This window comes from Calonectris borealis, chromosome 3, assembly GCF_964195595.1.
Source record: "Calonectris borealis chromosome 3, bCalBor7.hap1.2, whole genome shotgun sequence".
Lineage (NCBI taxonomy): Eukaryota > Metazoa > Chordata > Aves > Procellariiformes > Procellariidae > Calonectris > Calonectris borealis.
This window is the reverse complement of record NC_134314.1, coordinates 118,313,707-118,337,401: the sequence shown is the minus strand read 5'-3', so window position 1 is coordinate 118,337,401 and position 23,695 is coordinate 118,313,707. Positions and strand designations below refer to the sequence as shown.

The 23,695-nt window shown below is 45.5% G+C and overlaps 1 protein-coding gene across 1 annotated transcript in view; it reads left to right on the top strand.

Moving 5' to 3' along the window:
* SPRED2 (sprouty related EVH1 domain containing 2) overlaps window positions 1-23,695 on the top strand; it is a 66,695-nt gene that overhangs the window by 30,139 nt on the left and 12,861 nt on the right. The window contains exons 2-4 of the mRNA XM_075147642.1: window positions 7,636-7,813; window positions 9,153-9,321; window positions 12,191-12,255. Coding sequence (XP_075003743.1) covers window positions 7,636-7,813; window positions 9,153-9,321; window positions 12,191-12,255 — 412 coding nt within the window. The remainder of the gene's footprint in view (window positions 1-7,635; window positions 7,814-9,152; window positions 9,322-12,190; window positions 12,256-23,695) is intronic.

The window sequence follows — 23,695 nt, the reverse complement described above, 5'->3', positions numbered from 1 at the left end:
CGCTGGGCCAGCCTGGCGCAGGCGGGGAGGTTACGCTGGCTGAAAAAATGGGCTTAGCCCATGCAGGGCTGAAACACCCAACCCCACAGCTGTGTGAACAGCAGTAGCGTTACCCTGCCCACGCCAAACCCTGCTGGTTTTTAACACCAGATCCGTAAGGAGCGAGGGCCGAGGGCCCCGTCTGCAGCCGAAAATTGCTCTTGTCCCCTAGTTCGGTGCATCCAAGTTAGTTGGGACGTTGCATTGTAAAAATGCTCTGCGAGAGTTACTCTCGTAGCAGAAGCTGATGCTTTTGTGTGTGTCATCTAAAAAAATATAAAAATATGTATCAAACAGAAAAATTTTATATATATATAAAAGAAATGAATAGATATAAAAGAAAATGTTCATCTCTACATTCTATATTATGTATGTATATTTTAATATATAAAAATATATATTAAAAAAAAGAGTTTTCCATGTACTTCCTGGAAGGATCTGAAATAATTATGGGATTATGAAATCTCATTCGAGCAAGTTAGGATAGAGCTGTTTCTCGTAAACTCAATAAAATCAGCCTTAAATGTTTAACAAACGTTTTGGTGAAAGGGTTCCTTTGTTCGTCGTTGCCTCGGCGTTTAAGGGAGATGTGGAGGCGGGTGGCTGGATTGTTGCAGGTGTCTTGGTTTTTTGAGAAGTCCTTTTCCTTCTGAAAAAAACAAACAAACAAAACTGCTATTAGTTTTTCTTACGGAGGCTTTTCGGATGGGGCTGCAGTGCTGGAAGCCAACCCCAGCTTGCTGGAGAAGGGGCATAGCCCAGCCACGAGGGACCTGGCCCCTCTTTATTCTGCCTTTAGGGCTGCTGTAGAGCCAGAAAGGCATCGAGGAATGAAAAATAAAATCAAAAGGTACTTCTTTGGGTTTGCCCCGGCCTCCCAGAGCTGTGCTGCTTGCGTGAGGCCGTGCATCGTGTGAGAAGACAAGCTTTTGAGGGTTGAAGGCGCTGGAGCCTTCGAGCATCCCTGCCGCACCCAGCCCCCTCGCAGTCCATCGGAGCGATCGCCCCGCTGGGTTGGGGTTTTTTTGCTGCACACAACAAGAGTTTGGGCACTCAGCACTCAGCCAGCAAGAAAACTCCCAGCAGGTAATAACCTTCGTGCAAAACTACTCGGGGGTGCTTTATGGGACGTGCAGGTAGGACTGTGCATGTCTTATACCTTACCGGCGGCGATTTCCAAATCCTACTCGAGCACTTCCTTCGGGGCAGGATTCTCCTCTGCCACCTTCTGCGCTGCTGCAGCTAACAGCGTTCTTGGAGTTAATATAATTTTTTTTTTTCCCTTTTTTTTCATGACATGGTCAGTGTACAAGCTGAACACGTGCTGCCGAACTCAGTTCAGTAGCCAGGTGTGAACTGGGGAGTTGGAAGAGAAAACTCCTTTCCGTTTTCAGAGGGAAGCTGGGAGGAAATGCTAAATGCCAACAAAGCTTTCTGACTTTGTTGAGAGAGAGAGAAATGTCCTGAAACTGCGCTAGTAAAGTTAATATTGGTTTAAGGTGAAGTGCCCCAGGACAGACGTACTGCAGGACTCGGCCAGCATCGCTGGAGCAAGGCGTGTGGAGATTGAACTGTCTCGTATTTACTCTGACCAGGTGGAAACCCAAATTTCCCGGAACGCCTTTTTATTCTGTCAGTATTGGATTTGAAAGACAGAAAAATACAGGTTGCAAATTTGCTATACTGAGACGGGTTACCGATGTGGTGGTTCTGTGTTCCTGGTGTGATGCAGAGGTGAGGGCAAGGAAAACTTTTGGGGTTTTTCCATGGTTTTATACAGGCACCATTTTAACGTTGGGTCTGACCAGGGTGGTGCAGATGGCTTTCTTTTTTTTCCTTGTTGGTATTTAATGAAAAAGCTTCAAACCTGCTGGAAATCTAAATGGTATCAAAATATCAACTTTATTTTGCTGTGGCTCCGTGCACTCAGAAGTTTTTCTTTCTAACGAAGTGATAAATTAGGGTTTTGAAGAAGAAAATGCTGGTTATACTCTGCAGATATTTTACCCTTGCTAGAAGGTTCATGAACCAAGCATCAGATCAAGAAAGCGGGACTCCAGAAATAGCAGGTTTTCATGACTTCCATCAAAATGCCACTGCTTTCCGGCGGTGGGATGAACTCCGGAGAGGATCTTGCAATTCGCTTTCCAGCAATCACCAGGGCAGAACTGGGTGGCTTTAACTCCAGCTGTCAGAGTTGCCGGGCACGGAGGGCAAAGTAAGAGCACCGTGAAATACATCCAGCTCAGCCAAAGACAGGTTATGTCCCACTAATCATAAAGTTAAATTTGCATGGATCCAAATAGTTTAAATTGCGTTTAAGCATTCGCTGTCTGCAGTTCAGTTCAGCTGAACAGCCCGACCTCTGCCACCGTTGCATTAGCAGCCTCCTGCTGTTATTTTGGCTCTTCCCTGGGATTTGGGAATGCTGATGCGTTAAAGACAACAGTCTATATTTTTGAAACCCGTTATATGCAATTACCTTTCTGTTTGAGACCTGAATCTCTCCTGGCCTTGTAAGCTGGAAAGTCGAGAAGGGAGGAAAATACTGAAGTGCCTTATGGCTGCGTTTGCGTGGAAGTTTATATTTTGGTCAACTAGAGGAAAAATATTATTGAATTATGGAAGGTGTCTGGGAAGTGTTTTAGATGCTAAATGTGACTCAAAGGAAAGTAGTAAATGTGGTGGGTTGGAGGCTTTCTTTTTTCCCCCCCTTCTTCTTTCCATTGGGATTTTTAGCTGCAAGACATCTCAGACAAGGTATTTGCAGTTGCTGCGTTTGAAGCAAAGTGGAAAAGAGCAGCGACTGGTGGAAGGGAGCTGCGTACTTCGACCCTCCTTTCACAAAGACCCTGGCAAAATTAAAGTCTTAACTAACGAAGGAGTTATTTGCCGTTTAGTCCTGGATGCAGGATTGCGGCCGTAAGCCCACGCCAAGCGTACGACAAGGCTGAGGGCTTTTTCCCCCACTGTTGTTGCTGCGGCGCGGTTGCTGTAAGCGATGTGGCTCGTGTCGGAGAGCCTGGGTGGTGTCGGCTGGGCGTTACAATGCAGCTCATGCGTGCTGGAGGAAAGCGCTTTTATCCGCCTTAAATGTCACCTGTCTCTTAGACACACAAATGCTTCATAAAAGTTAGGCTATAGGTAATGCACCCGTGGTTTCAGTTATCGCAGAGGTAATCATACCGTCACTTCTTGTTTAGGAAAATTCTCAATATCCCTCAGAGTAGCAATTATATATGCACACGCTCTTTTTCTAATTTTTTTTTTTATATATATATATATGTGCGCACACCCACGAGCTATAATTTTTAAAGCTCTTTTCCTTCCAATAAAAACAGCACGTGGTTTCCTGCGCTACCTTTACTCCCCAGGTTCATTATGGTTTTTTTGCTCAGGGTGGGGCGGGCGAACAACCTGAAGCAGCCCTGGAACACGCTGGCCGGCTGCCATGCAGCTGGGTAATCCCTGCAGATACTTTCTTCCCAAGCTTTTAAGGCTGTTGAAGACAAATCTGTAGGGTTAAGATAGCAAAGTATTCTATTTAAGAGCGTAGTTAAGAATAGTTTGCATGAAATGCGTAGCGCGTAGGCCATAAACCCGACAATTAGAGCAGTCTTAAAGTTTAAGAAGCCAATAAAATGAGGGGAACTAAGGCTGCTGCGGGTTTTTTTTAGCTGTTTCCTTTTTAACTATACGCAAGGCTTGCGTTACCTAATCTCAGCAGCAATCGGTATCTCATTAATGGTAATGGACCAAATATTTTCACGTACCTCATGAACCATTTCTCCTGGAATAGTCAAATTGCACAGTTGCCATGATAAAGTGCAGGTGGATGACTTGAACACGGTTGTTTTGCTGCTGCGGTGCACCAAGGTTTCAGCAGTGACATCACGTGGGATTTGTTGCGCCACGAGAGGTTTAGATTGGACATGAGGAAAAACTTCTTCACTGAAAGAGTGGTCAAGCCTTGGAACAGGCTGCCCAGGGAAGTGGTTGAGTCACCATCCCTGGAAGTATTTAAAAGACGTGTAGATGTGGCGCTTAGGGACATGGTTTAGTGGGCATGGTAGTGTTGGGTTGACGGTTGGACTCGATGATCTTAGAGGTCTTTTCCAACCTTAATGATTCTATGATTCTATGATTTGCAGGTTGCTCCTTCGCTCCGAAGGATTTTGAGCGCTTGCAGCCAGCCAGAGCCTCAGTGCAGTCGCATAAAATCAAATAGCAAAGAAAATAAACAGCTTTTACGCTAAGGAAGCAAGGTCCTTATATGGACCTGAAATATTTGAGTTCCTCCCAAGTGTTCGTCAACACTGCCATGAGGGAAAGAAGCATTGCCTATTCTAGGCTTGCGGATGGAAACGACAGGCAAGATTTTGACACATCAAACTGAAGGAAGCAGTGCGTAGCCTCAAAAACTCAACGTGCAGCTTCTGAGTCCTAATCCAGTGACTAAACCAAGACGTCAAACCCTAAGAAGCCTTAAACACCTTTTTTTTTTTCTTTTTTTCTTTGTTTTTTTCCTAAGTCCCTTGATGTAGGTTGCGTGTTGGGAAACGTGCGCCCGTGGCTGGAGTCTCCTGGGAGTGGGGATGGGGATGTCACCATGATAGTGCAGGAAAGCGTGCCAAAGGATTACGTTGATGGAGCCAGAGCTCTGCTTACCTTGCCAAAGGTGAACCCTTCTGCTGGACAAGGCCCTTTTCTAATAGGGGAGTAGAGGTCTTCTTGCCATGGTAGGGGTATGGAAACTAGATTAGGAATGAGATAGATGGAAACTGGATTTAGACTAGATATAAGGAAGAAATTTTTTACAGTGAACGTGGTGAAACACTGGAACAGGTTGCCCGGAGAGGTGGTAGATGCCCCATTCCTGGGAACATTCAAGGCCAAGTTGGACGGGGCTCTGAGCAACCTGAGCAGCACTGAAGATGTCCCTGCCCACGGCAGGGGGGTTGGAGTAGGTGGACTTTAAAGGTCCCTTCCAATCCAAACTATTCTATGATTCTAAGAAACTAGGTTTTCTGGCTTGATATATTTAAGGAGGTAGCTCTTCAAGATGGGAGAAATGCAGTTTATATGGTGTTCACTTGGCACGTGGGTGAGATCAGTGGCCTTGGTGGCAGAGGTTGTAAGAGCCATAGCTCACGGTATCGGTGTGGATATGAAGATGAAAACCGTATGGCTCTGTGCCCCACCATGTTCTGATTATAATGGGCAGGGATAGTAGTCAGGGGACCTAAATTTAATGTGTAGGCATCCACTAGTATTCAGATGTAATTATGAACCTAGAAAAATGACCGAGAGGTGATGGAAACACACAAATAATTAGTAGAAATTACTGAGTAGCTGCTGCTTTCTTAATTTTCCTTTAAGTGGACGATTCCTGCAGCAAAGTAACTGAAGACGACATTACTTTTGGGACAGCCGAAAGCTCCGGCTGCTGCCATAAAAGTGAACGGTAAATCCCGCAGGAAGCTATATTGCCAGTGGCAATTTTCAAGTGCAGCAGGAGAAGCAGCAGTTTGCGTGGATGACTTTTGTGGGAGGATGGGAAGGAAGGTCGTATTGAGCAGCTCCGACTTCAGAAGAGAGCTTGAAATTTAATGGGAGTTCCCCAGAAGTGAGAAGAGTTAAAAATAAGTCCAGAACGGATCCTTGGGGAACAGGAGAACCATACAGGAACGTATAGTTTGCTTTCTTTTTTCTTTATCTGTTAATTGCTAATCCTTATAGACCATATGGGAAAGGTACAGAGAAGAAAACAGAAATTATCTTGGATGGAAGCAGTGCAATTTTTGCATAGTAGGAAATGAGCTGAAGTATTTTGCTTAATTCTGAGTATCAGGAAGCCAAGAGATTAAAGTTACCACTGGTAAAATCTCGAAACGGGTCTTCATTAGAAAATAAAAAGGTAACTGGATCTTTTTATAGACACGCTTGCCCTGTTTCCTCTACCAGGATGCTGCTTTAAGGACTCAGGAGCAAAAATATTCTTAAAAATGTTGTTTCTCAGTTCTGTGAATGCCTTGTGTGTGTCAGCTGTGGTACGGGCCGTGTATCTGAGTATGCTGGAAAGCTTTTTATCAGCCAGTGCAAAGTCCTCAGAGCAACAGGGGATGAACCTTAAGCATCTGTGTGCTGCCTTCGTCGTGTAGGTCCGGTGAGAAAGTTGGTGTATCCATAAAATAAAGCCCGTGAAGAGAAAATCGCAGCATGTGTTTTGCGAGATCTGTCAAGGAGGAATTTCTTTCCCTAAAAGATGGTATCTGTCGTTTTGAAAGGCCTCCTCTTGGAGCCCTCTGTGCGTTGAGCTTCCTCCTGGTGAGCTCACCTGGTGGCCTGGAGATGGACAATTCCTGGGCAATTTTCTTTGTGCGTCCTTTTTCTTAGCTCCTGTTGATGTTCCCAGTTTTGCCCTGGTTTGAGTGCCCTGCGGCACCTTTGCGGGCGCTGGTGGGTGTCTCGGCAGCTCTCCAGCTGCCAGTGCTCTGGTTGTGCGTGGTTGATGTCTAACCATGCCGTGGTGACCTCCTTGTGAGGGCATCACAGTCATCAGCGCTCTTCCTGAGCAGTCACTGGGTTAATTGATGTCTAACACGTGATGGGTTGCACCGAGCCGGGACTCAGTGGCAGCGTAAGGACAGAAAAGCTAATTTGGGTATTTCCAGCAGCTCTGGGGTGGGAACAACCCGTTTTAGCTTGGAGTCTGTTGCGTGTCCCATGCAAGGTGCACGGCTTTTGCTTGCATCCTGTAGTGGCCTTTCTGCTCCCAAATGACCCCTCCCTGGTGATATCCCAGCACGTGCTGGAGCAACTGCTCTGTGGGAAGGGTATGGAAGGGAGTCTGGGGGAACAGAGCCTCCCGCTGTGGGGGGTTCTTTTGACCCCTTGCGATGGGTACCTGAATTATCCCCAAATCTCAGGTGCTTCCAGAATAGCTTCTTGTGAGGTTATGACGTGCCACCTTTGAAAGCCCCTTGAAATGCTGGTGGAGCTGTTTTAGGGACATGGTGTGGTCCTGATGACCTGAGCTGAGATGGTTCCCATCTCCTTTCGTCTGAGGTACCAGCTGGAGCCACACTTGTGGTTTATTTCCCATGAGGCTGTCCCAGTTGCGGAGGAATTTGAGTGTCATCTTCCAAAGCCCACTTCAGTAATTTGATCACAAAAACCTTAAAACACTTCGTTCATGGGTTATTTGAGCTCCACAAGTTCTTTCAACACTTTGGAGACCTGATGCCCCAATGCATCCCCTGTGGGTGGTGGCCTTGGGGTGCTGCCTGGCTCACCCCGCTCTCTTGGTCCCTGTCCCCAGCTGCATGAAGGAAAGAGTGTCCAGGGCCATTGTTTGATCTGTATGTTAACATCTGGAAACCCAATGGGTTCATTCCTTGCTGTTTGATGGGTCTCTTTCCTATGGTGGCTTGAGTGGTCACGGCCATCCGTCACGGAGGTGAACTTCCATCCTGGGCAGAAACTCTGTGTTGGGGCCAGACCAGTGCTGTCTAAATACCGCCCTCAAGAAAAACGCTCTGATGAGACTGTGTGATGCTCACAAAAGGTTTTGTTTTTGTTTTGTTACCATTGCAGTGACAGCTATATTGTGCGAGTCAAAGCTGTGGTTATGACCCGAGATGACTCCAGTGGGGGATGGTTGCCGCAAGAAGGAGGCGGTCTCAGTAGAGTTGGCGTCTGCAAGGTCACGTACCCGGAGGGCAATGGAAGAAGTGGATTTCTAATCCATGGTGAAAGGCAGAAAGACAAACTGGTAATAGACCCTAATTCAACTTTTGTCTGTTCTTATAATGAGAGTTATCCCAAATCTGTTGCTATTGTATTCTTGTGCAAGTTTTTTTAAAACGTAAAAAACAGGCATGTGCAAATAGTACCAGATTGGACAAAACAAACCCATCCTCATTTAGCATTGCCGTCTTTCGCTATTTAGGTTGGCGTGCCGCCACCTGGAAGGAGCAGGTAAATTTTTGACATCTATATGCAAAGACCCCCTTTGATGATCGAAAAAGGGCCTGTGTTTTTTTTCTAAGACCTAGCAGGGGTAAGTGAGAAGTGAATTGAAGTGTAAAGAACCCATGAAGCCAGTCACATTGCACTGAGTAATGCAGTGCAAGCCTTTAAAATGGTCATGAATTATTTATGCTGCGTGCTGTTCAAGATTTGAATGAGCAGAGTGAGAATATGAAGACAAGTTGTCTCTTATGAATTGACGCACTCGGATTCTCCTGGTAGCTGTTTATCTAAAAAGGAGCTCTCTTCTTGCCCCGCACAAATCAAATTAATAAGGCCTCTTCCCTATTTCCAGGGTCCATTTTAGATGTTACAGTTTATTATCTCGTTTCTATATGTTTGATTCTTCTGAAATTCGCTCCTGTGAAGAGATGGGCTAGCTTAAAAATACGCTCCCTGCACAGGCTCTGCGAACTCAGTGTTTGGGGAAAAAAAAAAAAAAGCATTATTTGAGTCGGAAATTATCTTGCTTTCAAAAAGACTGGTGTTTTAAAGCTGTTTCAAGTACAGTTTGTCTTTAGCAATACTATTTTGCTTAGGATGCTTTTTTTGACACTATTTTGGAGCCATGCTTATGGTTTTGGGGGACGGGGTAAGACTTATGAGCCATTCCTGTTCTCCCTGAGCATCACCCTAGAGATGTTTTTTGGCACAGCAGAGCTTGAGATGAGTGCCTGGCTGGGTGCGAGGGACGAAAAAAAGGTGAGGGGAGTGTTACAGCACCTCCTAAATCTGCTGGCGAATAGCATTTCTGTTGAGCAAAATTATTGAGGGAAGAGGTTCTCCCTCCACCTGAGCCCCCACCAGCTGTAACCTGTGCCGCGCTGGGTCTGGGTCCGAAATAGGCTTCTGGGGTAGGGAGCAAGCACCTACTCGAAGCTCAAGCAAAAGATGAATGTGCAATGGTTATGAGAACAATTACAGTGTCTGGTGTTTATTAGTCATCGTTTGGTAGGGAAGGATGTTCCCCTACGCGAGGCATGACTTGGCTTGCTTTTGGGTCTGGGCTGAGAGGGTGCCGGCTCGGTCCTTGGGGTGGGAAAAGTGACTTTGCTCCTCTTTTGGGGCTCACGCCCTCCCAGGTGGTGCTGGAGTGCTTTGTGAAGAAGGACCTGGTGTACACAAAGGCGAACCCCACCTTCCACCACTGGAAAGTCGACAACAGAAAGTTCGGGCTCACTTTTCAAAGCCCCGCCGATGCTCGAGCCTTCGACAGAGGAGTGAGGAAAGCCATCGAGGACCTCATTGAAGGTACCGCAGCGTGCGGTGGTGGCCGCTTCGACCCTTGGAAGATGGGGAACAGTGTTTGAGTCACGGAGCTGGCAAGAAAGATGGGTTTAAAAACAGTTCTTGAGCTTGGACATCTCTTGTGCATGTGTCCAAGTGTAGCCGGGCGCTTACCCTGCGCTGAGCAAGCCCCAGCTTACTTTTAAGAACTGAGTTTTCTCATCCCTTATGGAGAGAAGGGATTTCAGTCCCAAGTATTTTCCAATCCTATCTGGCCTGGTCTGTCCAGACTTCTCCCCTTAAAAGTCTGTTATTACTGCTTTTTTTGATAGGCTTGGGTTTCACGCTAATGATGGCAACTCAAACAGCCCAGGCTCTTCCTTATACGCAGCCGAATCTCGTCTTACTGAGTCTTTGTTAAATCATAGTATGAATTCCAGCCTGGAGTTGAATCAAACTTTGTTTTGTTTTTGTTTTTTTGCAGTAATTAGTTTTGTCTGCGTCCTCTTAGTTGAATGGTAGTTCTTGAAGACTTTGTTGTGTTTTTCGGTTCTTTTTAATTCTGTAAAAAATGTGTTTGAATTGCCTGTGCTTTGAAGTTGTCATAAATTTTTCCTTTTCACATTTCATTACAATCAGGCAATCATAATACAGCTATAATTCAATAGTACTTTATTTTAATGAAATTTGATTCTTCATGGGTTTTTTACTCGGTGTTTTTGGGTTTTTTGGGTTTTTGTTTTTTGTTTTTTGTTTTTTGGTTTTTTTTTTTTAACCATGCCACTTCATGTAGGGACTCAGTGGTCCAAAGCCTTTCTCCTCCTCATCCAGTGTGACTGGGATATTTTTATATACAGATGGTACTATTTTTTAAGGATACTAGCTCAAATATACATATATTCCTACAAATATACATTCTTTTTGACGACATTAGCTCCATAAGACAGCTTAACGTTCTGAATGCCCTCTCCTTGCTTTAACGTGGAAATGGAAGATACTGGGAGAGAATTAATCTCCCACGGCTCTTTCCTGGTAAATGCCTCATCAGTTAGAGGAAGGATCTTCTCAACTAATTATTCATTTGCTTTTTCCTCTGCCATTAACGTGAAGAAATTAGTTACAGCTAGGCCTTCCGCTTTCTTCTTCTTGCTTGCTAAAACTGGGAAGCATTTTGAGTCATAAAAGTGATGTTTTTGTAAGTGGCATGGGATTGTGCAAAGTTTCAAGGAGATGATAACTCAGCTGTATTGAGTGGTATTTTGGAGACGCCGGTACGTGGCAACTCCTGTTCTGCTCTTTCTGATCCATTTTACAGTGGAGGTATTTAAAATCAAGTTCTGCTGTATCTCAGATGCTTCAGAATCAGCAAATCTGTATTTATCCCATTAATAGCACAGACTGATCCTCATGAATATGTTCCTCCTTAATTTCCAAATAAGGCTTTCTGAATGAAAAACAGTAACTGGCTCCTGCACACACGGCGTCGGGCAGTGGATTTCATTTATCGTTCATTTTTTGTTCACGTAGTTCATCAAATTTAGCAGGTAATATTAAGCACAACAAACTATATGCATTCGAAACGTCACTTCATAAAATTGCTGCTTTATTATTAATATTGAACCGATAGTTTATTCGCTGTAGCATCAGAAGTTTTGTGCACAAGTACAGGAATCCTAGGTAGCTCTGTGGAGCGTCTGGATTTTTTACTTTTAAAGCTAATGTGGCAAATGGCACAAATGTTTTCACGTTACTTAGTGTTTTAAGTGGGCTTTCGCGCTTAGCTCTGCACATCTTCATGATGATGCAAATGAGAGCGGCCAAGGCTGGTGCGGATACCATTATATAAAGCACATTATTTTAAAAAATTCCAGAATGAAGGTGGTACAAACCACTCAACTATTTTAGTTAGGGATGTGATGTGGCCCTAATTCAGTATAACAGTGGGCTTACATCAAAAAAAAAAAAAAAAGCCTTTGTCTTGGGGTTTCTCCCCCCATCAGAGCATCTTGCTGCACCCACCCTCCTTGGCAGCTTCATGGGGGGTGAAACCAGCCGGGAGGGGGCTCTGGGATCCTTGGCTGGGGGTAGGGAGAGGGGTCACCCCCTTCTAGCCACAGCATAAATTTATTGCCAAGTCCAGTGACGGCGAGTGCCACCCTCCCCGCTACCCTCTGCGATGTGGGTGCTGACCGGGCTCTCTCGCGGCTCCGGAGGGGGACACCCGCGGGATGGGGAAAGAGGTTGGAGGAAGGTTTTTTTTAATATGATTTCCAGATAATTGCTGTGTAATTAATGAGAACTGCACCCCAGTATTTTGCTCTTGTCTATGGTTTTACACATTTCAGCTCCTTTCAAATACTTTGCTTACGTGGGGCGAGGTGGTTCTCTGAGAAATAGCTGATAACAGAGAAGACCTTTACAATATAACAACTTCTGAAATTAGAAGAATAAAAAAACCCAATCTAACTCTTCATTGTCAAAGTGAGGGGTTTTTTTTAAATAAAAAGTCATTTTCCCACCAGATTTAGGGAGTACGTGAAGAATAACTCGTATATGGTTTCTTGACAGCGGAGGATCGAGTCTCGAGCACTGATTAGTACGTAGCTTTACCGTTCTTGAGAAATTAAAGTCTTCTGTAATTGGAAATAGTAACTGCTATTTTTAACATAGTTAATTAGCATTGGCAGCCATGCAGTTGTGTGTCAAGAAACACTTTCAGATTTTACCTTTCCAACCCAGCTACCAGTAGATGGGTTTTTCTTCTTTAACTTGAGCCACTCTTATACACATCTACAACATACAAACTTGTGAGAATCCAGATGTTTACCAGCCTAATAAAAAGAAGTTGCGTAGAAATGTCATGTGTTTAAAAAGCTGTTTTTTTTTTTTCTAGGGTCTACGACTTCCTCATCAACGCTTCACAACGAGGCCGAGGTTGGCGATGATGATGTCTTCACTGTAAGTACATCTCACTCGAGGTCGTTCTCCTTTACGCTCCGCTTTACATGGTTCAGGTTGGAAAGGGTTTTTCTTTTTATGCCTTGGGGTTGGCTTCCAGCCGTCATCGTGTTTGGCCAGTGGGTGTGTTTTATTTGATGGAAGTATGTCCTCTCCAGAAGGTAAAGCCTTGGCCAACAGAAGTTGGCCTTCCATCGCCACGTGAAAAGCATGGCAGAGCAGATGTTGTCAGGGCTAGAAGTGAGCGAATAATAACCCTCAAATTTCCTATGGCTTGGTCTGAGTGGCGCACACACCTCTTAATACCTCTCTCTCTGTCCATAAGAAGCTTCCCACAAGCTAGAGTACATGGCTGCTACTCAGGTGCATACTCAAGGAAATGAGATTTTGAATTGCAGTTGTTAACAAAAACCAACTTTAAAGGTGTTTTGCCTATGCATGAAATGTAGAAAGTTCAAACAAGTGTTTTTCAGCTAGAGGCAGGCACAGTAGCACGCCATCTACCTAACCTGCGGTGACTGAAGTAGGAGTGAGTTGCTCATATTTAATCTGTGGTTATGTCTAAAGCGTGTTTTGGAGCTTTTCTGAAACAGAAGAAGCTACTGTCCCTGCTACACTTGAACACTTTAAAAGAGGAATTAAAAAAAAATTATGTCGGATGAAATTGTAATCCGATCGTGGATATTCCATGGGCTGAAAACAAGACGCTCACAAGGAATACTTTGTCTATTAAATTTATTTGCTCAGCTCCGATCATGAACCCCCACGCACACGCGTACGTGCGTTAGTTATATTATAAATGCCGTCCTTGTCCCGCGGCGCAGGTGGGGACTGGGTGGCAGGAGGGTGGAAGGTGGGACGTCCTCAGCGCAGCAGCAGCAAACTCAGTTAAAGTCGTCTTTGGGATGCTTCCCTGCATCTTTAGGGTGAGTGAGGGAAAACTGAGGACCGGCATCAAGCCTTTTGAAAACAAGCACCGGGAAGCCCCCGAAGCCGAAAGGTGTTTTTGAGGGTGATGTTTCACCGGTGTGGGACCAGGGCAGGTTCCCTGCCGCGTTTTGACCAGATCCTCCGGATGGCTGGCATGTTGTCTGCATCTGTCCTTTTGTCACGGCTCCGGGAGACAAACAACAGCGGGCAGGGTTAAAAGGTGACTTCCTGCGCTCCGCAGCAAAACTATCATTAGCAGCTGCTTCCCAACTACCTGCCAGAAGTGATTTATAGGCGCTGGGATGGGCCGGGCTGGGGGGGGAGGCACCGCTGGAGCCAGAGCGGTTTACCAATTTGTGCTGTTTTGTTCCCAAATTTGCCGGGTGAGCTGTGTTCTGCTGGGGCTGGATGTCACCCTGGACTTGAGTGCGGCTCTTCTGTGCTCGTCGGAAAAGGGACGACCGTCGAAATGTGCTTTGGGTGGGTGTGTGCCAGCTCTCGCTGGGTTAGACGTGGAAATGCTCCGTGTTTAAAGCAGTGAAAAGTAGCCTGTGGAAATAGGAAAGGATATTTTTGCTAAAATCCAACCGGCTGATGTTTAGGGACCTGGGAGTGCTCCTGTATTTCTCCACAAGCTCAATCTTGTGGTCGAGTATTGATTTTTAAACTCGTAGGGTGCTTTTTACTGGGAGGAAGAAGTTGTTGCCTTTAAGCAGGTGTTGCTTTACATTGGGAAAGTTGGATGAACGGTGCTCCAGCTGCATCAAAATCGCTCAAACTGCTGCACTCAAAGTGAAGAGCCGAGAGATTTTTTTCCCCCCTACTTGACCCCCAGGGAGGTGACAGATAACCCCCCACCGTGCAGATATTTATGGTAGGATGCTCGGCGGAGAAGGAGGAGCAAGCTACTCGATAGCATTAGCAAGGAGGGAAACCTCAGCTGCGGTTGGCGCCGTGTTGGGGTCCGGGGGGACGTTCACGCCGGGGTTGTGCCCTGCCCGGCAGCGCGCGCTGCGTGTCGCACGATCTCCAGAGTGGCAAGAGGGACTACACCGATGGCGGTAGCTCGCGTGGTGCCGTTGGTCAAGCTGTCGCATCGGGGCGGATGTGTTCTCATACTCCAAAAATCGGGTTTTAGGAGCATCTTTTTCCTGAACATTTCTTCTTTGCTTTCCCGGGATGAAGTCTCTCCTTTTCCTGCAGTGCTTAAACTCTTTGGAGCTCTCAACTTCCCATTTATCTGGGAGGTGACGGTGGAGTATGAAGTCTGCATAAGCCAGAAATAACAGACTGAAACGTGGAGGGGTTTTAGACTGGAAGAAATTGATAGGGCTGTGGTATGTTTTATTTTTACCCTTCTGTTTCATTCTTTCTTTGCGCTTCTTTTTGACTTGTGTAGCATAGTCCATTTGGTCATCCTTGCACACAAAACTTCTTTACAACTTTTCTGTAAAGTCTTTTCCCCAGCCACAGCAGTGGATTTTTTGGGTTTGGGTTTTTTTTGCTCTGTTTTAAAGAGAAAGTACATTTGTTCTTTTTCATTTCCTAAGGTAGTTATTAAAATCTTCACAGTCCTCCCCCTCTCCCACACATGCATGAATAAACTAAACTGCGTGCGGCAGAATTTTCAAAAGCATCTGCATGATTGAGTCATTTAATCAGTCATTTACCCATCTCTGAAAATCCCAGCCGTCGCTGCTGCCTCAAATATTTGGCCCGAGGTCCTGCCCCTCCTTGAAGACGTTCAACCACAGCGGTCCAAAACTTCACATTTCTTACGCTGCTTTACAGATGGCCGCCCCAGCTTTATCTTGCACGTCAGCGCCGATGTTTGCACCAATGTAATGGTACCGGCTTTAAAACAACCACCCTCATTACGTGTAAGCACTGACCCTGATATGGCTGTTGGATATTGATTGACACAGGGCTTTTATACCGACCCTGATCCTGTTAGCTTCCATACCGCTCCACGGGATGATGACTTTGGGCGTGTTTTTGCGCGTGCAACTCGTACATCATCCGTTTCGTTTATTCATCAGCCAGCACGCAACCCTTCCGGGCATCCAGCAAGTTATTTTCATGGGGAAGAGAAGGTTTGCCCCAGAGGTAGAGCTCTCCCTCAGGCTATGATCTTGTGTGGCTTAACGGAGGATCATTTTCTTGTACCAGAAGGTGGTTTTTTTGTTTTTAAGGGGGTGAATTATCTGCAGCCGTGGCTGCGTGAGCATTTGCTTGGGAAGCATCACTGGTGTCGGTAGCCTTATCTCCTCCCATCACTGTCACTCGCGGTGCCAAGACGATAACTTGGGCAGCAGTGCCTTGCCCCATCCCTACGGCGTGTGCTCCCCATCCATCATTCTGAAGCATGGGTTATATCTTTAAAAACAGGACTTTGCGATCTAATAATTTTCCTGTGGATTAGACCTACAGCAACTAAACGAATCGATACAACCCCCTGTTCTGAAATTCATACCTGACAGGGCAGAAAGCAGAAGTATATAGAAATAAATGTCACTGACTTGAGGGGAAAAATGCTCATTTCTGAAATGAAATCTCCATTTAGAAGTTTTAACAATATGTAGTTGTGTTTCTTTAATTCCAGATCCTCAGTAGAGCGCATAAATGTTTTCCATATGTTAGCAAATAAATTTCTCCTGTCTTGTACATTATAAATCGTCCTCTCAAGAGATGCAATCTGAGTAAGACTAGCCATCCGTTCTGTCTCCGTTGGGGGAAACATTGTCATTGCAACGGTCTGAGATTGTTCTGTTTGTCTTCATCCATCCAGCCCGCATCTTCAGCCTTCTTTAATTAACATTCATTTCAGAAATAACGTTTAATAAGGCCTGAATATATTCTGTAGTTCCTCAGCTACAGAATTTGCCATATATAAGTGAGTTCTAGTGCAAATTTTTTTCCTTAATCTACACTTTTCCTTTCAATTACAGATAATAATCCCACATGACTATGAAGTGAAAAATGTGAATTGAGTCCAAGGAAAGAAAGGTCAATGTCTTCCAGAGTCTGCAGAGTGCCTGAAATGGTCTCTTTTAGCAACCCATCCGAAAAAGCAGAGGTGTTTCTTCTTAAGACCAGTTCAGCTGAAACACCGCTCGTGTGTTTTTCAGATAAATCCGCAGCCTTGTGCCTGCTTTAGTGCTAAAGAAAAGACACCCACTGGCAGGAGGAGCAACAGCTCCCATGTCAGTTCTGGTTTGTGAACCTAAAAATGACTGCAGTCCCCTTCTGGGTTAACGGGCATGTGAGGGAGAAAACCACAAAACTGAATCGTACTAAGTTTGATATGCATGTTACAATCATAGCTTTCATGTAATCAGAAATAATTTTTTTAAAAATCCTAGTTTTTGTTCAAAATGAGACTTGCAGAATTTTGCAGGTAGAGCAGGCGTGATCTAGAGGCGCACGGCTGAGCTACAGGGTTGCGTTTCAAGATACCTAGACCCGATCCATTGCTTCTCTTGCTGACTCCTGGCAAAAAACTTGTTTACCTTGGTTCCCCAACTGCAAGACGGGGAGAATAGTCTCCTGCTTCACTAAGGCGATGTGGACAGACCTTGCTGCCACCACCGCCACCACTTTTCTTCTCAGGCTTCCAGCAGAAGCCTTCAGACTCGTGTTTTCACCACGAAGTTGCGTGTTTGGAGCGATCCTGCGCCCCTCGTGCCTGTTTTCTCAGCATGAACGTGTACTCCCGTGCTCGGGGATGTTCGAGTTAGGAAGTTTGTCATGTGGCTTGGACGCTGCTGACAGTCGTTTAAGAGACAGACACAATTACCCATTCTCCGCCGTAGCGGTGCAGATTGTGGCAGATGTTAACGTTACAGTCCTCCTTGCATCTCTTCTGGTTCCCTAATTAAAAAAACAGATTCCTCCCTGCTGCCTTTCCATGAAACCTTTTCCCTACTTTCATCTCCCATGTGGGCCTCAAGCGTGTTACAGCCTCACTATTAAAATTTATAAGATTTATGTTAGTTAGATAAACACTAAATCTAATTTTTCTTGCTGGCTTGGTCGTTTCACGTTCAGATGGTTCTTTTAAAGAACCACTGTAGCTCTTTTTCTTTAAAGTCGACATGTAGAAACCCAGTCCAATTACTTTGGAATATATTTGTAAGTTCTGTGTGACGCTGGAGCATCTCTCGTCCCACCCCTCCATGGAAAACAACGTTGCCGAGAGTAGAGGAGCACTGAGTTGCAAGATTTATTTCTTTCACGGGTCGCACTCAGGGATTGAGGAGCCGCAGGAGCCTGCAATTTCCTTTTTCTTAAGGCTAAGCTAGAGTAACAGAAAGGAAAAATGTCTTTTGGAGGCGCAGAGCTCTGTAGGGGGGTGGTGGGGTGCGGTGCTTAGGTTGTCACCGCGAGCAAATCCACCTTGTTTGCTCTGTGAGGCTGAGCAAAGCCATTAGGGGATGGTCACAGCGATAGGACTAGATGGCCTTGCCTTTGTTATTCTTCCTGCTCAGCAGCCAGCTGTGCTGTGCATGTACGGCTGAAGGGTTCGTTGCTGCTAGCCACATCCTCTGATGTCTGGATTTTGGGCTTGCATTGTAAACCACAGCTATTCTAATTCAGATTTTAAAAGAAAAAAAAGTACTTGCCAAGAAGAGAGAAATTCACACACAGAAACCAGTAGGGTCAAATCCCTCCTTCCAAAAAAAAAAGAAAAAAGCTTTTCCTGGCTTTGAGCAATGAACTGGACTAAGATTTATTCATATTTTTTATAGCTGGGTCTCTCAAGTTATACACAGTGCTCTGGGCGTCCCCGTCCTACGCTTGAACAGTCGGTGCAACACCAACTTAGCAATCGCTCGTCACGTCTGAACGCGGCTTTCGCTCTTCGCACTTCAGTGTGTGAAATCTTGCCTTGATTTGTTCCAGCAGACTGACTACCAAGGTAGTCCCAGAGTCTGAAGTAATTGGTTTATCTGTAGTTTAATTGGTTTTTCCTTCCTCCCATTAATGCCAGGGTATATCAGCTTCTCGGTGGAATTCTTCCTGCTTTCATGCCAGGGGTTAGGAGGCAGGAGAGATGCCACTGAAACAGTGAAAAGGTCCTGAATATCCAGCTATTTTAAGGCTAGCTTCTTTTTATTCCTTTGTTTTCTGCCTTTCTGCAGGTTAACTTTGCCCACAACAAATTCACGTCACTCAATGGGAATAGCTACCGATGCTCAAAGAGATTTTTCAGTAGGGAAAGTCAAGTGGAAAGTTTTTCTCTAGCTGTCAGGTTTTTTTATAGTGTTGTGTTTCTCCCTGTCCTTCAGGACCTCCTGTTTCTTTTAAGTGATGCTGGAAGTTAACCCGTTTATTTTCTTGCTCTTTCTACCAGCACAAGCAAGCTATACTCACTCTGATAATTTAATAACGTTGTCACTCAGATGGAGGTATCGCTGCTGTGATCTGGGGTGGCAGCTGCTCTTTTCTTTAGGTCCTTCAAAACTGTAGGGGCAATTACTGTCTACTTCAGCCTATAGATTGTCCTGGCTCACTCGCAGCTGTTGTCTGGAGAGAAGGAAATACAAAAATTACTGTGGTGTGGAGGTACGCAGTACATAAAATCTATTTATTCTTAGGTATATAACAGATTCATGAGATGTAAATCAAGTGAAGAGCTAAAGGGAACTGATAGGAGAGGGAACCGTGGGGTAGACGTGAAGCTTTATTTGCTTGCTTTAAAAGAAAGGAGGGGGAAGTAGAGGTCTTGCACAATTTATGTATTGCTTTATTGTATTTATCATATTATTTTTTTGCTTTCGGGTCAATCTCTGGTGGGCAAAGCAGGCTTTTCTTGCTACACTGAACTTCAGTTGCTTTGGCACTATTTCAGTCTAAGGCTTTAAAACAATAAGACCTTCTTTTTTTTTTTTTTCCCTTTTTTAAACCAAACTGTATCAGTCTGGTTGTTTTACCACACACAGTCTTCAAACTCCTGAGTCCCTGGCAAGGACGGGATCACCCAACCAGTACTGCAGCGCTTCTCTAGGGTTCGGCAGTCGCCGCCGTGCCGGAGGGGAGGTGATGGGAATGCGGTCGGAAATTTGGTCGGTCACGGGCACCCATGTGTGCTTTGTGGAGGAAGCAGAAAAGTGTTTGCTGTCACAAAACCAGATCCAAAAGAAAGGACGTGATTTCCACCCCCCCCCGCCCCAAGCAGCCCAAATACGGGAAGCGGTCCTTTCCTGCAAATATCAGCCCACTGAGAGTTTGGGGTGTTTGGGGTGTCTGTGTGAAGACAAGGCGAGGAGCATTTCTTGTTCAGTAACAAATTCCTAAGCAGAAAATATCTGTATTGCTATCAGATATTCCAAGTCTCGCTGTCATGTAGTTTTTATGTAGCTAATTATAGCAGCGACTTGGATGTGTTGAGCTACTTTGCTGAGGGTAAGCAATTTCTCTTGTCACAATTCTTCCTCTCAAGACCGTTTTTGTAGTGTATTTTCTGGCTCTGTCCCGTTCCCACATACAAACACAGTTGGTCTTGCACTGGGATCGGGATATATCCTGCAGGAAACTGAAATTTGATCTTCTGCTGTGATGGAAGTTTCCTTATAGCTATATCTTGCCAGAAATTGTAAGTGTTGTAATTTGTGCACCAGTTAAGTTATTGAGTTTTGTTCAGTTTGCCCCAGCAGTTCAAAGGAGATTTTTGTCAGGTTTTTTTGTTTCTTTCTCTTTTTAACACCTGTTTTCCCCTTTCCCTGTGCTTAAATGATGATGTGGTGGCATATTTTAGTGTGCCGGTTCCTTCGGTTTTATACTCTATTTAATTATTTTGTTAGGTATAACCAGACTTGCATTCATTTAAGTAATCTTCAGACTACCAGAAGCCTGTTTTCTTGTAATATGCAGTCACCTGAGGCTTCAGGACGAGAAGGATCACCAGCAAACCTGCCTGTACGATTCCTTGTCCAAAGGTGAATTGACTGGAGCCTTCTTAGCTGTAGTTTCTGGCCGATGAATTTGTGATCTGCGTGCATTGTAGCACCATTTCACACTTGCAATCAGCTAGCTGCATGTTTGCCTTCCAAAAAAATAATTTGGCTGTGTAGTAATGTACTTAAACTATGTGATGAGTTAAAGTGTGAAGCTGTTTATGAGCGTGTTCCCTTTTAATTCATCTGGAGCTGAATGCTTTAGTGCATTTGTGTGCTGAAGGCACAAATGTGTCAGAAACAAAACATAGCCAAGACAAAATTGCCCTTTCTTAACGTACAGTAAAACGGAGGGGGAAGAGATTTTTTTTTTCCTTGTTTTACTTTTTTTTTTAAAGGCTTATTTTTTAACCTGGATCAGCTTACTAGTTGGACTTAGCGCACGGCCCCGCAGGCAACAGCAGCAGCTCCGATAAAGGGGGGGATGCAGGGGGGGGTGAGCATCCAGAGGTGGAGCCCGAATTGCTGGCTGCCGACAAAGCCATCCCTGGGACCCCTTGCTGAAGGTGGCCTTTGCTGTTCTTCCCCAAAAGCAGCCACCGTAGCCCTTGCTATTTCCCTTGCATAGCTCTGATCCCTCGCCCTCAGCCGGGAGGAGCGTTTGCAAGTGCAGCTCGTCTTTTCCGTGTTTGCAGCGCGGCGGTTTTGCCTACCTCGCCTTGTCAACAGAGCTTTGCAGACTGGGTTTGTGGCCTTCTCGTTTTGGTCTTGCTTTTGTTCAGCTGTGGTTCCCCAGGCATTTCTTCAGCATTATGTAAGGGGGACCTGATTTGAGGCAAGATGCCGGTGAAAAGCAAGTTATTTTCCAACCAGCTCGGTTCCCCCCACCTTGCTTTTGCAGCCCAGCCGTGCCAAGAGCAGAGCCGGTGTGGGGGAACGGGAATGAGGTTGCGGGGGTTATTTTAGCGCCGTATGTGAAACCGCAGCCGAGGGATGCAACTTGACTGATGCATCCTTATCCTCAGCGCTGCTGAGAGCCAGCGGAGCAGAGCAGGACTCCTGCCGTCCCCCTTTTACCAGCACGGCTGAGCCCGTGCTGAGCCAGCCCGGGGAAGTGAACCAAAAACTAGCCCTATAAAAGAAAGCGAATACTTTTCCGGTGGTTTAGCTCCTCGAGCCAGCTCGCTGTAGGGCTGGAGAAGCAGAAGTGCTGGCTCAAGGGAAACTGTAAGAGTGATCGTCTAAGCAGGCGGTAAAAAACCTTCGCACCCCGCTAATAGTCATCGTGCCGCCTGAAATTTGTCGCATAACCCCTGGCCGTGGATACACCACCTTCTGCAAGACAGCTTCACTGCAGACCTTTGCTGTGCTTGTGCCAGTGGTTCTTGCCAAGTGGCTGAGCCTGGCTTAGTATTTATGGCATTTTCCTCCTTCATGTTGCCCCTGCCAAGTTGATCCTTCGATTGAGACAAGGAGGACATGACAGGATAGCTGAGGTGGTGTTGATGGGGTGTGTTATGGCCAAATGTTACGCTCTTACCTTGAAAATACACAGTTGATATTATTTATGTAGTTTTCCTTTATGTTCCTTCTTTAATCCGGGCTATGCAGTTAGCCTTTGAAGTGTATAGTCCTTTTTCGGCCGCAGGGTGCTTGAAAATTTTGGAAAGACAGAAAATGGCCTTTTCTATTAGTTTAACATACAACCTAAGGAAGTCGTTTCAGCAGGCAGCTATGTTTGTAAGCTGCAATCTCTCCTGCTGCTGTGTTTGAACAAACACTTTGTCCCGGGGTGCTCGTGGTAGGAGGCACCAGAGATGCTGGCCGGATTTGGGGTGTCTCGCCCGTCCCCGGGTGCCGCCTCTGTAGGTGACAGGCAGAGCAGACCCTGCACAGGGTGTAAACACGATTGGAAAGAGGCAGCCTTGGCCAGGGGACAGAGCGATGACTGACAACTTCCCGCGCCGCACCAGAAAGGATTAGGGAATCGCCGCCTGGCACATAACCCGGCGGCGCTGGTGGGGCCGGAGGGATGCGGGTCTGGAGCGAGCGGGCAAAGCCGTGCTCGGCCCCGGCATCCCAGCCTCTCTGCGTAATTTAGAGGGAGGAAAGCATTTGGCTCCTCGTGCCGAACTAGAGCATCCGTCTTGGCGGTGACATGAAGGGGGCTGAGTCGGAACCGTGGGGTAAATGACTGTGTTGCCCTGCTCTTCGTGAGGGAGCCTATGATTTCCACGTGCTGTTTAAACACTGGCAAATCTGCTTTGAGTCTGTTGTCTCATGTAACAGGTAGAAAAGAAAAGAAAAGAAAAGAAAAAAAAAAAAACCACAACACAGAGAATTCAGGCTGCTTGGAGTGCGCGCCCGAGTTTTGCTAGTCCAACCATAATTTGGTTGCATCCTCTCAAATGTGTTGGTTTTTTTTTTTTTTTGTTTGAGGTTTCTTTTTTGGGAGAGTTTGGAAAGGAAAAGGAGGAGTTTGGTAAAGCTAAACAATGAAATGTGCTTTTACATGAGGCTTCAAGAATGATTTTCCTTTAAAGTGGTAGGCTCGCCCTTTCATTCCTTTAAAGAAAAAAAAAAAGAAAAAACCCTCTGACTGACAAAATACTGCAGGATGGTACTCCCCGCCCCGACCCCAGGCATGTGTTTGGTAGTAAATGAGGATGAACAACAGAATACATGAGTCCGGGGAGCTCAAAATGGACCTCTGCCCAGTACAGAAATGCATTATAAACAACTGCATCTAAATAGCCCTGTTTCCTTCCCTCACCTGCCTAATGTGTTTTGTCAAGGGTCTGCTCTCCCTGTATCTCGTAAATATTTTATGAAAATTAAATCAGAAGTGATTATAGGGAGCGGTTCATCTGTCTCTGGTTCTGTCTGCAAAAGGAGAAGGAAAGGCAGAAGTAAATAAGTACCATTGCATTTTTAAGCGGAGCCTGACATATTTGCAGTGCATGTGAAGAGGGTATTTTAAAAGTTTGCATCAGCTGTTGGATTCTATTTTGGTGATGAATTCCAGCTAAAATAACGTGGATGCTCATAACTGTGTGAATAAATGACCCCTAACTGACTTCTTAAAATATCGTATCAGTCTGCTGTGGGAAGTTTGCATTTAACTGTTTTTTCCCCTCTGTTTGTAACCTGGTGTATTATATAGGACGAGCACGCTGCTGAATGTCGAGGCTGAAGTGTTGAATTTGTACATAGCAAAGACATTAATGATGGATTAGGTGCACCTATTCTTTTAGCTTAGCTCATCTAATTTTCATTAGCATTTTCCTTCCCCCTCCAATCTTATTTCCCCCACCACCACCCTTAGAAATTTCTGTGTAGGAGAGCTGAGGTTCAGTGGTGAGTTACGTGGAGCCGTCTGTTCCCGGCTGCGCTCAGCAGCAGCGCGGGCTCTTGCCATCCCCTGTGCACGTCCAGTGTTTAACCCCCCAGGCTGAGCTTCGCTCCTTTATTTCCTAGCATCCCTGCCCGTCTTCCGAAAGGAAAGCTTATCGGCAGCATTGGATGTGCTCAGTTCCCTGTTAGCACCTTAAAATTAGGAGCTAGCGCTTTCCAACTTAATTGCAGCTGTGCTGATGTCAAGCGGGTCAAAGATG